This window comes from Aulonocara stuartgranti, assembly GCF_965226115.1.
Source record: "Aulonocara stuartgranti genome assembly, chromosome: 7".
NCBI classification, from domain to species: domain Eukaryota; kingdom Metazoa; phylum Chordata; class Actinopteri; order Cichliformes; family Cichlidae; genus Aulonocara; species Aulonocara stuartgranti.
Window position 1 is genome coordinate 45,417,147 of NC_138945.1, and position 17,452 is coordinate 45,434,598.

A 17,452-nucleotide genomic window follows, 5' to 3' on the forward strand; every position below is an offset into this window, starting at 1 on the left:
AAGACAGTATATGCCATTTGTAGACAGAGATGAAAGAATTTACTTTTAATGTCTCGTTGAAAGCACAAATTTAATTCATCAAAACTTCAAATTTAGCTACAGACTGCAAGTTTGATATTACATTGATTATTTACTTTCAACCAGCCTCAAATCTGGCTAACACTGACAGTAACGTTGGTGCATGGAAAGGGAATGTCAGTAGTTTTTATATAAAGTAGTAAAAAGGTGGCAAAAAACAACAACAAAACAAACAAAAACCCAGCAATAGGTTAGTGGTCACAGGTTTAACAAGAAAGAAATCTCATCTGTAAATAATAACAGTGCACGAAAAGCAAACAAGAAATTTAAGGCTGGAAAAAAGTGGAAACCCCCTTTTTTTTAAAACTATCTGAGACTACAAGATATATCAGTGCTGCGATCTTTCTGGACTTACAATAAGTACCTGAATTCAAACGGTTTCACTGTTACAGTAGATCTCCATACTACAGACACTATTTCTGTTAAAAGAACCATAACAGACTATTGTAGCTGTACCAATGTTCTCTCTGTACGATTCCTGGTTTCGCAAGTGATCATGAAGAAGATGAAGGACTTGTCTTGGCCCTTTAAGCCATGATTTTCTTCTTGCACTCCACAGAGCAGAACAGGAAGTTCTTCACTGCCATGAAGCGCTGGCCAATCAGGCATTTGGAGCAGCCGGAGCACTTGAAGCACTGTGGCTCGGCATGCCAGTGATAATCACCATAGGAAACCCTCTGGGCCTCAGGCTCTACTGCATTCTGGCAAGATGAGCATTTCTGGCAAGAGGTAGGAAATAATGATGTCAAGTTTTTTTAAGTTAAGTTTCAGATATCTAGGTTTTCCACAATTCATTTTAAAATTATTATTCAAACTCTTCAAGTTTCTATATTATTTCTATGTAGTTTCTTCCCCTAACAGCTTTAGCCTCCACTGCAGTCAAACTATGTATGTATGTGGTTTAAACTATAAGGTGTCCTCATGGTGCCTAATTAATACCTGACACGTTGAAATATGTTTCGTTTAAAAACTTTTAAAAAATGCTTGGCAGCACAGTGTAATTACTATCTCAAACAAAAAAGAGATTCCTCAACTCTTACAAGCAAAGGCAAGTATTTGGTTATATGACAACATAAGCTTTGCTGTGGATTATGTTGGAAAAAACACAGTAAACACACACCGAGCGCTTCACATTCTTGGCTTAGGGTGGCCAGCATATATTCCCCTATCAATTTTTCACAAAGTTTGACTTGGGTGAGACGATTTTGCACGAAGCCCTAAGAATCCCTAAGTAATTTGCTTTGGTAACAAGTAAAATGCTATAATCATTGTTGGTGTGTTATAATGGCCTCCAAAAGAGAGTGATCAGAGTGAAATGTGACAATCTTCTATTTTAAACATCTGGTTTTAGATCAAACCATAATATTCCACTGTGGCGTCCAATATAAGATGTTGTTGTTCTTGTTAGAGCTCATTAGGGTGTTTAAGGCCAAAAATATGCACTCAAGAATCTGAATTTTGGTATGGCTACAGCTCCCTGCTAACAAATCCTTCAAGTTCAATTGCACTAATCAGCCAAAACAATATGACCTTCTACCTGGTGTGCTCATTTGTGTGCAACAAAACAGCTCACTGCGCTAAAACTTCAAAGGTACCCCAAGACATCAGCACCATAATTATTCTTATAGTATTGTATATAATGAGCTGTAGCCTCTGCATATCAGACTTGCTGACTAGTGGCCATATTCAAAATGTTGATTACGCAAACAGACTACCCACTTATGTTCTACTGTATCCCAGACCATCACATGCATCTCTGAGAGGTCATAATGTTATGGATCATTGGTGTATTTAAACCAATGAGCCAATTAAAGAAAGAAACCCAGAGCAACAAAGACTTACCACAGCATAGTTCGTCATGTAGCAGGGCTTGCAGACAGGCTTGTCATTCTCCATAACATACGTCTCTCCAGCCAGAATGCAGTCACATTCAAAACAGCAGAAATGCTTCAGATGCCAGTTCTGGCCCTCAGCCTGAGTGTACTCGTTACTGAAGATCAGCTGTAAACAGACATGCATCAGAATGTAGCATCAACGGTGCTAACAAACTCTCAGCTATGAATGGTCACACAGATGTGTATGAAATGCAATTTTTTTTAACCAAAATCAAAAGAGAAGCAAATGATCATATCCTCATCTCACCTCATCACAGCCTCCACATCGTGGCTTCTCGCTGTCTCCATAGTGCCGTCCACAGTACATCTTGCCTTTCTTCCAGAAGTAGATCATGTCCACCAGCAGTTCGTTACAGGTACAGCAGACGAAGCATGCTGGGTGCCACATCTTGTCATAACCGGCCCGCTCAGCATAGACAGCTGGCTCACCCTTACGCATGGGCTGCTGGCACTGATGGCATGACTTTAAGGGAAAGTACAGTACATTAGTACAGCTGTATAGTTCATTATGAAAATATATTCTATTGATATTTTATTATATAGGAGAAAAAAAATCAGAATAGTTTGTTACATCCTCTCCTAAATATTTGATTTGAACAAACTATCACTGCACAGTATTTCATAACAAGTTTCCATCAATGGTAACTTTGCTCTTTGAATGTTGTTGGGTTTGTTTTTATTTTACATGAATTGTAGTAAAATTGAAAGCAGGATGAAATAAAAATCCACAAAAAGAATTAACTGCACATGGTAATGATAAGAAAAACAGTACTGCATTAAATAAAAACCCAGCATCCTCAAATGGGATGGTTGGTCTATGGCTCCACCTAGTGTTAAGTTTGGAAATGACTGAAAACTGATAAATAAACCAAGTCATACAAAAGTTAAGATTTGAACTTAGTCAAATGTATTAACTTGAACTATGGCTATTTACATATTCTATTAAAAATCTATTTTTCATATATTACCAGCAATTCATCACATCTTTAAAGAAACATTTTGTGCATGATTTCTAAGCTTAAGACATCAAAGGGTTTCCAGATGAATGGGATGAGCAGAAAGGGAAGGAAATGTGAAATTATAGAAACATTATATTATAAAGGTGTGTATATAGGTGATTTGTATTGCAGGGTGGAGTGGGTCCAACTCTTATGAGATGTGAAGGTCACAAGTAGACGCTATGTAATTTCAAGGGTTTATATAAGTGTTGATCGGGCTTCCCGATGAGCCCTAGGGCAACTGTAAGAGGAGTGTGGCTGACCAAAGGAAAAATATATTATGAAACTAAGTTTGACTTACACACAGGAAATAAACTAGAAAACCACTAAATGAAACTACAACATGTGTAATTCCCCCGTTTGAGGGTATGCTAGAAGATAGGAAGGGAACAGGTATTCTGACCATGTTTTATTTTATTCATGATATTATAATAATATATATATATTTTTAAATAAAGTTCCTCTTAAAATTATTGTCTCCATCTATTAACTAGATGTCAAACATATCATTGTGTTCTTGGAACTTGTTCTATTGGTAAAGACTTTCATCTTGTATTATGCAAAACTGTGAGTGAGGATTTTTTTTTTTTTGCTTTGTATGTTTTCCTCCCATCTGTTATAGTGTGACATGTCATGTGTTTACCATATACATTTTTATTTAATTTAACTTTAGTGCAGATGGTCAGTGAACTGAGGGGGGGAAAAAACTTACAAAGTTCTGTTGTGGTAGTCCAGCTTGCTGACCTCCAGGGACACTCATGGCTCCAGCGGTGGCAGTAGTACCCATGGCTCCTCCAGCTGGTCCAACGCCAGGCCCTGAAAGTGGTCCACCACCAGCTCCAGCTCCACCAGCTGCAGGTCCAAAACCACCACCAGCTCCAACTCCACCAGCTGCAGATCCAAAACCACCACCAGCTCCAGCCCCAACACCAGGTCCTGCAGCTCCAGGCCCTGAACCAAATCCAACTCCAGCAACCCCAGCCTCTGGTTTATAGCCAGCACCTCCACCCCCACCAATACTCCCAGCAGCAGCACCACCTCTAGGTCCAAACTCAGCCCCTCCTGCACTAGGTGCCCCTCCAACCCCAACACTAGATCCACCCAGCCCTCCTGCCTGAACCAGAGCCATCTCTTCAGGCAGCATGACATCTCCAACCCCCAGGGCTTCATCCTTGTACTTGCGAACGTATTGCTGCATCAGCTTGACCTCAGCAGGGCTCAGCTCATGACACCTGGACGGGTCCTGGTCGTGTTCAGGTAGCTGTCGGGCCATCTGCTGCCGACGGTAAGCAGCTCCCTCTGTACCAACCACTGGGCGTTTCTCTGGTGGGAGCAACTCAATATAACGCACAGCCTACAGAGAGACAGACAATAAAAGAGTCACCTCAGAGGGAATGAAGAAAAATGCGAAGGACAACCAGAAGAAGATCAGAGAGACAGATTAGATATAGACTAACCAGAAAGAAAGTGAAGTTTTGTTTTTTAGTGAGAAGACAAGGAATACATGGGACAGATACAAAAACAGACTAAACAAAAGACGAGAAAGTTGAGTTAATGTCAAACATAAGATTAATGTGGTGGTGAGAGATGCTGGCATTAAAAATGACATCCTCTTTACTGTAATCACCAGTGCTTCAAAAGTCCCCGCCACACATTTAAGACAACTGAATAAAACAACATTTTGTAACATATTTCTGAAAGAAATTGCTACTGAGAAGAAACAGACCTTTTAAACAAAAAAAAGACCTAAACAAAAACAAACAAACAAAAAACTGTTGATTCAGTGACATCAAATGTGCAGACCTTCTGTTCTGCAGTAGCTAGCCAAGGGTTTTCTAATACCTTGAACTTTAGGAGGCATAAACAAACAAAAATGATTCGGCTAATCTCCCCTTCAAGGTCGTCTTTCTCTGTGCACCTGAACAATGCCAGGAAGTCTAATTCTAACCATCTACACTCCAGTGTGTTAAAATGGTAACATCTTGCCTTAAATTTCACTTTGGAGACAAGCACAAGGTTACAGGAAAGTGTCATAAAGGAAGAGGTTGACTTTTTTAGTTGACTACACCTACATCGATCTATGGTTCATGTGTTTTTGCCTATTACCAAATCTTAAATGATGCAATACCACCAATACTTCCTGATCAAGGCAGGAATATTATCTATTAATATGTTAATTTTTTTATACCAATGAATCCTTTACCATATGATAATGCTTAAATGCTTTTTGGGGGTTTTATGAGGGTGGGGAATGAAAAAACAAAAAACCCCAACTCAATTTAGACTTGAAAAGTTATTTTCTAACTAATATGAACTCTTACCAGGTACTTGTTAGCCACTGGTGGTGCCCACTCATAGGTGACAGTCTTCATTGGTACATCTTTAGGAACTGGCACTACGTTGGCTGATGTGGCACTGACAGTGACTGGCACTTTGCTAGCCCTGACTGGTGTGGCACTGGCTGGTACAGGCTGAACCCGAGCATGACCCTGAACCCCAATGCCTGTCGAACCTGCAGAGGCTCCAGCTGAGGGTACAGAACCAGCTGTGGCAGACGGGGACACAGAACCAGCTGTGGCAGACGGGGACACAGAACCAGCTGTGGCAGACGGGGACACAGAGCCGGCTCTGGCAGACGACGACACAGAGCCGGCTCTGGCAGAAGGGGGCACAACAGTAGAGGTCGCACTGGGTGGTACCGTGTAAGCAGTGGCAGGGCTAGGCAAAGTGATGGTCACCATGTTGCCCTGGTAGCTGGGGATCCCATCCGTCTTCAGCTTGGCGATGAGGCCGGTGTACTTAGTGTCCTCAAACAGCTTGCCTACCTTCTTGTTCTCCTCCGAGTTCATCGCCACATCATGCTCTGTGAGGCCACATTTGCAGTTTCGGCATATCTTTCTGCAAAGAAGAATTTAACAAAATGTTCAGGACTTTGACTTTTTAAACCTTGATACTAATAAATTACCATTGCTTTATTCAAACTAAACAAGCAATGTCTCAGTTTTTTTTTTTACTACATATTCTTCTTTATAGCTGGTATATTTGATAAATTTGAATAAATCCTCACTTCATTCACCTCCCTCTATTTTTAGAATATTAAATAAAAACTCCTACACCATTATACCAACACAATAAGTTCTGTGTTAAAACTGAACTACTGGCATTTTTATCATGCCTCAACACATCTTTTGATATAACTATGACATAATTTGTAACTAGAAGGCATGCTCCAGCCCAAACAGGCCTTCAGAATTTTAGTGGAATAGGCAATACGTTATAGCAATACTCATAGGTAACCAGATGAAAACTCTGTAACACTGAAATAGAAAAATATCTTCTCTTTTCTTTATGTTTTTTTAACTTCATTTTAAAACTGATGAAGAAAGAGCTTCTCAACTTTGGGATAAATAACATATTTTAAAGAAAATGAAAAGGTATTTTCATCAGTGTTGCAACAAAAAAAAAAGTGTCAGAGGATTGCTGTATTATTATACAGCAATCCTCTGACACACATAAAGTGAAATGACTTACAATAGAGTTTTGTTTTGTTTAGATTATGTTTACCTAGCTTGATTGTTTAAGACCCATTAACTTTATAATTACAAAAAAACTCTATAACTATAATAAATGATTATGACAGGCTCTACAATCAAAACTAACTTGTAGCTTTAGAGGGCAGGTGACAACCTTTAATTATAGCGTCTTCATAGAATTATGATAAAAACTTTGCCTGAAAATTCAGCCCCGGCCGCATTAGACTAAATTCTATTCTCAAGAACAGCATGTTCCCATTATGCCGATGGCTCCTGCTGCTATAGGAATCCTTTTAATTAAGCAAGCTGGGAAGTTGACAGACTGGGTCAATGAGTGAAATGTTGTTGTCATGCAGAATAAGCATGCTTTTTTAAATGACGGCTCTGATTCATAATGGTATTCAACATTACTGAGTTGAGTTTTAAAATATATAGTGATATATTTCTACATAAGATACAGGAGGAAAGTAAATATTTTATATAAATATAGCTTAATATTGCATCAAAATTTTTGTAAAGAGTCTGCATTTCTCCTCTTACTACAATTACCATCTCATGCAGCTCCATCTCTATTTACTGCCCTCCTGCACCGCAAGCTCAACAATAAACTAAGCTTCAAAGTTAAGCTCTGAGTAAATATTATAATTACCAGTATTTCAACAGCTAACAAACAGTATGTCATTTCTACTATATAAGTCAAACAAAGAAAGAAACTGCTCATTTCCAAAGCCACCCATCTCATTTGACTAAAACAGTAGATTCTACATTACAAAGAATAGTTTCTGGAGTTTTTGGTGTGCCGATGTGTTTTAACATGTTAGTTTGGATCTGAGAGAGTTTAATAAATGCCAAAGTAAACCAACAACAAAAATAATCAGCAAGTTCTTTGTTGTTATGAGGTAAAAGTGTTTTATCAAAGAACTTTGGCAGCTTTTACAGGAGCAATGCTGCTTTCATTGTTTTCCAACAGCACATAAAGCACTGAAAATGTTGCAAACATGGGATACAGCTAAAGCAGTAATTATTTCTTGTAGATGACTAAAATGCTGACCATGACCACACCAGCGCTTATCTTCAGCGCAGGCTCTTACTCCTGTCTGTTAGCAGGCGTGTCACCTACCATCCACTATAAATAATACGCTGCCTGCAGTTCTCAAGGGTGAACAACTCCATTTCAAAGGAAATATATTATCCTTCAATGCAAGAAAAGCATTTCAGAAGTCAAACACTAATTATCAGAATTATTATTATCAGAAAGAATAATTATCAGAAAGAGACATACAAGAGATATACTCCTGCCAAGTTTACTGAAAATGGCAGCCTACTGCCTAAGACATCTTACCCATTGCATGAAAATAAGGAGGTATATTTTGTTTATTATCATTCAGCCCAAAAAGCACTAAAATATGGTGTTTGTTGACTGAACCTTACTAAACACTATTTTTTGTTTGTTTATTTTTGTTAAACTAAAGTCGTACTGAAGAGTTCACAGCTTTGCTCAAGACAACAGCGACTCACTCTTTAATCAGCAATTTGGACACAGGAAGCAAAGAAAAGGAAACTTGTGAAACTGTGATGATGTGCAGAGGAACTGTTCAAACCTCCAGAAATGCAGCTCAAAGCCCTCACACTTGTCCTTGCATTTCAAACAGGCAGCTCCAGCACCAAACTCATGGCCAAGCGTCACCTGTAAATAAAGCACACAAAGGAAATGACACATACTGTCAGTGTTTTGTTTTCTATTGAGCAGAATACGGTATTTAAATGAGGGAAAAAGTTTATGATGATACTTGTGGGAGAAGAATCAGAATAAGCTTCACTGGCCAAGTATATGTACACATACATTTATTATTTAAATAACAGGACAGACAAACAGACAATAGCAACATGACAGAGACAATAACATGTTTAACATATTTATATTTGCATTGTTGCAAAGAGATCAGAGTGCAACGATGTTGGAACAACTTGTGAAAGAATAAGAAACAAATAAGTGTCTACTTATATGGGAATGTGACAGCATATTATATGAATAAATAAAGTACATAGATATTTACAACAAATGGGTTGTTTTGGTGTACAGTGCTCTGTAATGCCTATCAGAGGGGAGGAGTTGGAACCTGTTGTGTCCAGGGTATGATGTTTGTCTGATTCTGAATTTGTCTTGAAATCCTGAATGGAGAGAAAATCTGCGCCAATCTTTTTTTTTTTTTTTCTGCAGTCCCAACTGTCCGTTTGATGATTGATGTGCAAAGAACAGACTTAAGTATTGCAGAGTACATTTTGATCAACAGTGCCTGAGGCAGATTGAACTTCCTGAACTAACACAGGAAAGACATCCTCTGTTGGGCCTTTTGATCATTTTGTCTATGTTGGACGCCCACTTCAGGTCTTGGAAGATTGTAGATCCCACTGCAGAGAGATTCCTACTGAAGACAGAGCAGGAGCAGCTTAAATGAGATTTACGTTTTGCTACTTTGTAGTACCACCATAAATCATGTTGGAACAACTTAAATTGGGCTTTTTAAAATCTCCCAGGGGAATTAAGTCTCACTCTGGAAATTGCTGCAAGTTTCACTTTTAAACAGCAGTCACTGTCTGTCTGCATTCCTCAGCAGAGAATGTCTTTTTGGGTCAAAAACATCTCTTGACAGCAGGGTGCCTGATGGGATCCCACCAGCCTCTTAGTGTTATTGAATAGTTGCCTATATATGGTCGCAAACCATCCTAATGGCTTAATGTGTACATGAGTGAGAAATGCAGACAGACAGTGGCTCCTGTTTAAAAGTGAAGCTTTGATGCCAGACTTTTAACATTCACCACAATTTCCAGAATGAGACGTTTGTCCTCTGGGAGATGTTAAGAAGCCCAATTATAAGTTGTTCCAGCATGGTCCTAGAAAGTACTAAACACATCAGTAAATCTTAGTTAAACTGTAAGATGTACTCGCCTCCTGTGTCTTTTGCAATGAGCAGCTTAAACAGAACTTAAGGAGCAGCCTGGAGTAGCCTGTCACAGGGAACTAGGGAAGATGAGAGTTTCTGTGTAATTAAGCATGATTCTTTTGGGGTAGGACTGTGTATGATTTTACTTGCATTTTAATACTGATGCAGAAATATTTGTGGAAGGCAGTGTTGTCTAAATAAAAAGTTTAACCTGAATTATGAAAAAGTAAACAAGATTACAAAAGGTGTGCAGGCATCCATTGCTAACTTCCAGTCCTTGATTCTCAGGGGGTTTCAGATGGTACTACAAAGATGTTCAGGCTCTTGCAGAAAGTACTTGAACTTTGAGACAAAAGAACAAATTATTTAAAATGTCATTTTACACTACCAACTAAAACATCATTTTCAACTTTGCAAATGCAAACGTTTATCGGTATGCTTTAAGGGCGGACAGGATAAGTGGTTGAAGCCTAAATATTTATCTCAAGCATAGGGAGGACGACTGTTTTTGGCAGAGCTCATTCAGCATGTATACATGCTTCCCTGGAAGGCAGCTGCACCATCTGGATTCACACTTCAAGTTAATCAATGACTTTGTTTCATGACTAAGCCTGTGGGGTGATTAATTTTGATGACAACACTTTTGCTACAAGCCAGCTTAGACACAAAGTCTATGATTCAGGTCCAGTGAGTCATAGTTCATGAGTCACTTTACTGGAGAAGGGCAGAGCTGCAGGCCAGTGGCAAGGAAGTAGTCGCTTTAGCTGGAGCTGACCAGCTACTTTCAGATGCTGGACACAGTTTCTGTAACATCATGAAGATGATGTAAGATATGTAAAACACATATTTTTAAAAAGAATGTTCAATTACTTACATGTATACATCTTGTTTCTAATGCTTTAAATAACAGACGGTGTCAAAGAAGTTTCAGTCAAACCACCCTTAAATTTATGAACAACTTTTTCTATTTTTAAGGCAAACTTTCCTCTGTAAAGGTGGAATACGGTCATAAAAAATATTACTATTTTTCAGTTCGCTTACTGCTGTTTTAGACAAAGATTTAATTGGTTTCATGATTCACTGGCTTGAACTGAAATTCAGTTCATAACACTGTAATCACTGCAGGATTTAAACAAACAGAGAAATCCTTTGGTGTGGTTCTATTTCTACCACAAAGTCATATGAAAGCTTTAATGATGGTTTAGGTGTTTAGGTAATAAATAAACCTAGCCAGACCTCCACAGACTTCTAAGAGTCAGCAGAATGGCAATGCTGTACGCCGCGACCCTATAGTCACAGCCTATTACGTCAGACGTTCTGTTAAGTAGAATGCAGCACCTTAATTGAGTATAATATCACCTAAACACAATGATAATGTTTCCTGAACAAGCGCAACACAGATCACAGCAGCATCTCTGTGAACTTGCAGCCTCCTGCAGACAGAAATCCTGCAGCGGTGGCAGGCTGATCTCCCCCAGGGATTACAGGCAGATGTCAGACTGTCTGTCTGGGTTATCCAGCTGCTCAGACCTATTTAAGGAGAGGATTCCCTCATCTTCACTGAAACAGTTTGTCCCTGTAAAATTCTCACTCTTAGTCAATTTTTCAGAGTGAAGCTGAAAGCTCTGAAATTTAATGCAGGAAAAATGTAAACCATATTTTTACAAGTGGCTGAAGACATTAAATTGCAGCTTAATAACTCATACAAAACAAACCACCAGTCTGTGTAACCACCTTCACTGCTACCAAATCTCTGCAGGTCTGTGCAAAGACCCCCCAAAGCTCAAGTTAACTTAGTAGCATAAATTAACAGTACAGTACCAATGTTTTTGCACCATGCCACCAAAACACAATCCTTGTTTGTGTATAAACTTGTCAATAACCATAAATAACAACAACAATAATAATAATAATAATAATCCATATAGTTTGATTCTGATAACTACAAAAGCTTTAACAGATGTTAAAATGCATTTTTCTTTTCCTAAACTACTTAAGAGGTTATAATAGCTTCTATGGAAAATGCTGACTGGTTGATATTCATGTGTATTCACTACATAAACCTGGATTCCTCGAACAGAATTATTTATACAGATTATCTATGGACCATAAGTAAACTAAGGAGAAGGGGTGCATAAGAGGAATCTAGTGAATGCCAACAACGAGTATCTACAGTGATCCATGATGATGAATGAATGACTATTCACTAGACAAAGCGTGTACTGTAAAAAGGTTTCCTGCCTGTCCTGACTCTTAACTTTTGTCTTCTCCCTTGGATGGCCAAACTCTATTTAAAAAACATTAGATTTTGATGCATCTGGCTTACAGTCTTAAGTGCATTATGAGTGACATGAGCCTTAATATTCTTGAAACCCTGCTGACAGTTCAACACTCAATTCGGCAGCTGTAACGCCAACATTTACTTATGGACAAATTAACTATCACAGCTGGTTTGCATTTTACTGTCATAGTGATTTGTTCCACTTAATAGAGAGCCGAGGACGCTGAGCACCGCGGATTAATACAGTATCAAAACCCTGAACAAGGAGGACGACTTTGTACGTAAAATGGGTCCGTTAATGGGTCAAGCTGTTCCGCTATTAAGTTACAGAGGTTGGGGGTTTGGTTGATACGCAGAGTGAGACTTTGTCACATTTCAAACGCAGTTTCTTACATCGGAACTTATTCTGAAAGGGAAGTAACTAAAAAGGGCGCGACCTATGTTTTCCAAGTTTGTAAACCGATCGACGTGAGTTTGTTCCAGCAATATCAACTACCCAATGATGTGAAATAAGCGTATTTAAGCGAACTAAGTAGATTTTTAATTGAAAAAAAAAACATAAATAAAGACCATTAATATCTCGAAATTAAAACCGAAACTTAAACTGTAAAATAACCTGCAGTACTGTAACTTTTCTGCCACCTGTCCCTTCCTCTGCACACCTTAAGGGCGTTCCCCGAACTGTGCGAGATATCTACGAAGAACACGGGGGCAAAGCTTACCTTCTTTAGCTCCCTCTCTATTTCCATTTTTGTGTTCAACGTTTTCTTATTCCAGACGTGCTTCTCGTAAAAAAAAACAACAACTGTCGAATCCAAACACAGACAACAGGGAGAATGTGCCGGAAAAATGTAAAACAAATCCTGCTGCCCTCACTGATTTCCCTTTGGGGGTCCTGCTTCTACTCCGCACAGGTGATAACTTCGCCGGAATCAAGTCGATAGTTTCCGTTTGGGCATTTCAAAATAAAACGTACGTTGCCCACTAATGAGTCGGGTCTTATTTGTGTCAGTATGATGAAGTATTTAAATACTTGTGCATGTATTTTCAAAATCTATGTGATAAATTACAAATTGACTTTTTGTTTTAAACTCTAGGGGAGCCTCTAGGATTTTTTCATAGGGGTGGCCACTAAAATTACTGCAGTGGCACACGCCACAGTGAAGGGGGCGATGAAATCACGAGGGACATACAAAATGACACAATATGAATGATAAAAATTGTATATGCAGGAATTAATAAGAAGCGAATGTTTCAGCTCATTGTAGAGTGTCTTCCTCTCTCTTGCGCTCATGTTTATTAAAATTATTACCTAATTTTGGGGCGTGGCCATTGCTGGTCTGAAATAAGCAATGTCGTCCATTCACTAGTTTTCCATGTGAAAATATTAAGATGTGATCTGAAATTTTAAAATTAGCCTGGGGATCTGTGTTTTTAGACAAACAAATCAAACTGTCACTGCGCTCAACTGCTGAAGTGACAGTTCCATCTTAATGAATTAATGACACGTTCAGATAATTATTTAACAATGTATATATTAATTTCATTCTGGCACTCCTGGCACTCCAAAGCAACAAAGACGTAAAACCAAAAAAAGTGGTCTCAGAAAGGACTTTAAAAGGAAAACACAACAAAAATATTTACTTTTAAAGATTGATGAGGCTGCTTCATTACAGAACCCAAGATAGTGAAAATGAGGTATTGGACAAATAATAATTGGTTCTGTTGACTATATATTTATTTTGGCATGAAATAGTAAACATGGGCACAGTAATCACATTAATTAACCAAAACAGTATTTATTGTAAACACCTGTAAACACTTGGGTATGCTTATTATTGGTCAAAATTAGTATGTCTATCAATTTATAATCCTCAAAGACATATAAAAGATACACTGTGATGGAAAGACCTGCTTTAACTATCTTACTTGGAGCCTGGTGTTAACTAGTCACGACACTGCAGTTATTTAATCTTTTCCAACAATTTGGGCTCATCTGGCGCTTTTACTGTGAAAAAAACACTTTCATTACTTCCGGACTTGCCTCATTTCTTCTTTCTTTCCTTTCTAGCTTGACTTTACTTTCACTCGGGAGGTCCCGTACACTTTTCATTGATGTTTGAACAGGGCGGGACTTCCGTTTTGACAGATTTTCCGTCTTAACCAATAAGAGTACAAAAAAGAGGCACTGGAGGACAGGGTAGCCAACCAGGAAACAACAGGGCGTGTCTTTACCTAACAAAGGATGTGAGTGTATTTGACACATTCAACCTGCTGCAGTTACGGTTTTTCCTCCGACCCTCATCTTTATGTGTAAATACATTCTAAATTATTAAATTATCTAATTATACACTGATAACGGTGTGGTAATTTGTTTGTGACAAGACAAGAAATTTAATTTTTAATCACATATAGCAACTGAAATAATCTTAGGACTCGTTGTCCGCAGACTTACAGCTGGTCCGTGTTTTGAACTAATGTTTGTGGTTTGAACCGAAACAGCTGCAGTTTTGACTCAGTGACAGGAAACAATAGTCGTTATCAACTTCCTGTGTGTTGGTTTAGTGGAAGCAGCGCTGTCACACCCGGCCACTTGATCTGTCGTGTTAACTGTTAAAGAACCGTGTTTTGATGCAGTTTTTTCGCCGATGCTCTCATTCCCTGTGATGTCTGATCTATGTTTTCTGGTATGCCTGTAAACTCTCAGGCAACTGTTTCATTCAATCGCTGCATCCAAACCCTAATAAAATCGCATCATGTCCGAAGACATGCTGTTAAATGTGACTCCAAGATGGAAAGTGGGTCACTTAAAAGTGACCCTGAACCAGAATACACCAACTATAATACTTTTTAAAAATCACACACATAAAATGAGAGAGTAACTAAAGTTAAAAAGTTCAAATGAGTGTGCCCCACCTTTCACCCTACAGATAACTGTATGGATGCATGGAAGGACTTACCCTCCCATGCTGATTTTCAGCTCCCCCCACCCAAACACGCAAGAATATCAGGAAGCTGTACACTCTCAAAGTGCTGCATCACTGTGACCTCAACAGATTTTACACTCTTTTGTATAGTTCACATTTCATGCACTTATTATCTCTCTAAACTTTGGTAGGGGCTAAGTTCAGTTCAAGGAAACTTTAACAGACACATGGATCAAAGATACTGCCTGCTTTGTTTTTGTAAGTCTGTGTGAATTCTGCAGATGCTTTTTACTGTTTATTTTTCCTCTGCACTGAGCTTATCAGCTTGGTTGCATAGGAAAAACTTGTAGATAGCAGACAGAAGACAGCCAATGGAGGGAGGTGGCATTAGTGAGTAACGTTACTTTGCTACCTTGTAAATTTCCTTTCAATTCTTAAATTCCCAAGTATGTCATAGATATCTTTTAAATCAGGCATTAAGAAGGAATCCAAGATGCTAGAATGCTGGAATTTTAAAGGCATTTCAAATTGTCAAATGTCTTAGCTGTTCAATACTTACTCCTCAATAGGTCAACATTCCCAAGAACTACATCCACTAAAGGTGACTGTGTAAGGGAAGAAAACAAGACAAAAGCTGGGTATTGATGCCCAGCATATTAAAAAAAATGATTTTGATGCCTCCTGTCTTCACAGGGAAAATTCAACTAACATTTGGTAGGTGTCTTTTTCTTAATGCCTCACACCTGCTAAAACGCCAGATGTAAAGTTTTTGTACCATTACAAAACAAGTTATCTCATGTCTGGAAATATTTTTATTGACATGCAGGGTTCACAGTACATGTGTCCAGGCAGCTGGTTTGAATTTAGCTCATTGATGCAGTTCATCTGTGGAGCTGCTCCACCAGTAAGAGAGAGGAAGCTCAGAACACTGCTTTGTGTTGAACAATGAGATTCCTTCCTGAGCTGTAAACAGCATTTAAGCCAGCCATTCAATACCAGCTAATAGTGGATTATGATTTATTAATGTTTCATTGTTTTTTCATCCAAATAATCTGTCTATTTCACATAAAGTACCGTTTTTGTTTTTCAAACAATAAAATGGGGAAAAGCAATGAGGATGCAGTGACTAAATATGGTTGTATAAATATATTATTCAACAATAAAGTCATAAATTAAAAAAAATTCATAGCAAAATTAAAGCCGTGTATTCTGATGATGATGTCTTAGTGTTTGATTAAATAAATTTTTGCCAGTTTATATCATAAACACCCACAGGTTAAATAAATCTGTGGAAACAGCTATCCTCGCTCCATCAAAAGTTAGCAAAATCTGCTGAGCATCACCTCTATTTGCATATAAACAACAACAACAACAACACATACGCTAGAATGCTGTTTCAGTTCAGCATTCAATACAATCCACCCCTCACAACTCATCAGGGAACTGACAGACCTGGGCATCAGTTCCCTCATCTGCAAATGGTTACTGGACTTCCTGACCAACCGCCCCCAACATGTCCAGCTGGATAACCGCTGCTCATCTCCAATCACAATGAACACCGGTGTACCGCAAGGCTGTGTGATGAGCCCTTTCCTCTACTCCCTCTTCACCCACGACTGCAGACATGCTGATGGTTCCAACACCATCATTAAGTTTGCAGATGACACCACGGTGATTGGCCTCATCAGTGACAACACAACACAATGATAACATGGACTGAACCACCACTCACAACCACTTGCACTTTATATAGCCTCTGTAGAAATTATCCACATATCTCACTTATCTTAACTGCACTACTGTATAGTTCTGTGTAAATAATCATTCTGTACATACGATAATTTTTAATCCTACAACTGTTTATAACTTGCATAGTCCCCATTTCTGTATAACTGTATATCTCAGATTTCTGTATAGTTTTTTTTATTTCAGATTTATATCCTGTTCATAGCCTGTACATAGCTTGTACTCACTACAGCCTGTACATACTTATAGTTATAGAACATTCACAACATACTTCATACCGTGTACATTATAACATACCATAATAGACCCATTCCTGTAATATACTTACATATCTATATTATTGCTAATATATATTGTAATATATCTATATCACTAAAGCACTTCTGGATGGATGCAAACTGCATTTCGTTGCCCTGTACCTGTGCATGTGCAATGACAATAAAGTTGAATTCTATTCTATTCTAAAACCAGAGCATAAATAGGCCATGCAGGAAACTGAATAGGAAGTTAAAAAAGCACATTGACCGTATGCAGTGTGTGCACATAGTTCCCAGTTATTGCATGACAACATTACAGCAACTATGGGAGGAGCTAAGCTGGCTAGCTTCACTGCTTCTCATGAGAAAGCAAGTTATCTTATTTCCCAAATATCTTGTTAAAATCTCTTAAAGAAAAGTGTGACAGGTTTTATTTTTATTTTTTATTTTTTATCTTTAAGCAACTAATACATCGACTAAGCCATCAAACAAAATTCTTGAGGATTTGCTATTTGCTTTTCTTATCATGCTTTTTGCTTTTTAAGCTGTAGAGGCTGGTGAGAAACAGTATTCCATTTCAGGTAGGGTGTCACCATACGAAATTACAATAAACTTCTTGAGTTCTTGACTTATACAATTGTATATATATATATATATATATATATATATATATATATATATATATGTGTGTGTGTGTGTGTGTGTGTGTGTGTGTGTGTATTGCTAGCATTTGTGACAACATAAACGGTTTGAAGATGTTAGAGCATCTTTTACATGAGTATTTTTTATAAT

General features: G+C 38.3%; 1 protein-coding gene across 1 annotated transcript; it reads right to left on the reverse strand.

The window, feature by feature from the left end:
- Positions 1 to 11: 11 nt before the first annotated feature.
- Positions 12 to 12,652, reverse strand: tes (testis derived transcript (3 LIM domains)). The gene is made up of 7 exons (XM_082538377.1): positions 12,453 to 12,652; positions 8,106 to 8,191; positions 5,293 to 5,869; positions 3,684 to 4,325; positions 2,221 to 2,436; positions 1,921 to 2,079; positions 12 to 797 (listed from the first exon to the last, which is right to left on the reverse strand). Exons 1-7 carry the CDS (start codon positions 12,477 to 12,479, stop codon positions 606 to 608), a joined length of 1,899 nt encoding a protein of 632 aa, XP_082394503.1. The 5' UTR covers positions 12,480 to 12,652; the 3' UTR covers positions 12 to 605.
- Positions 12,653 to 17,452: the final 4,800 nt, after the last annotated feature.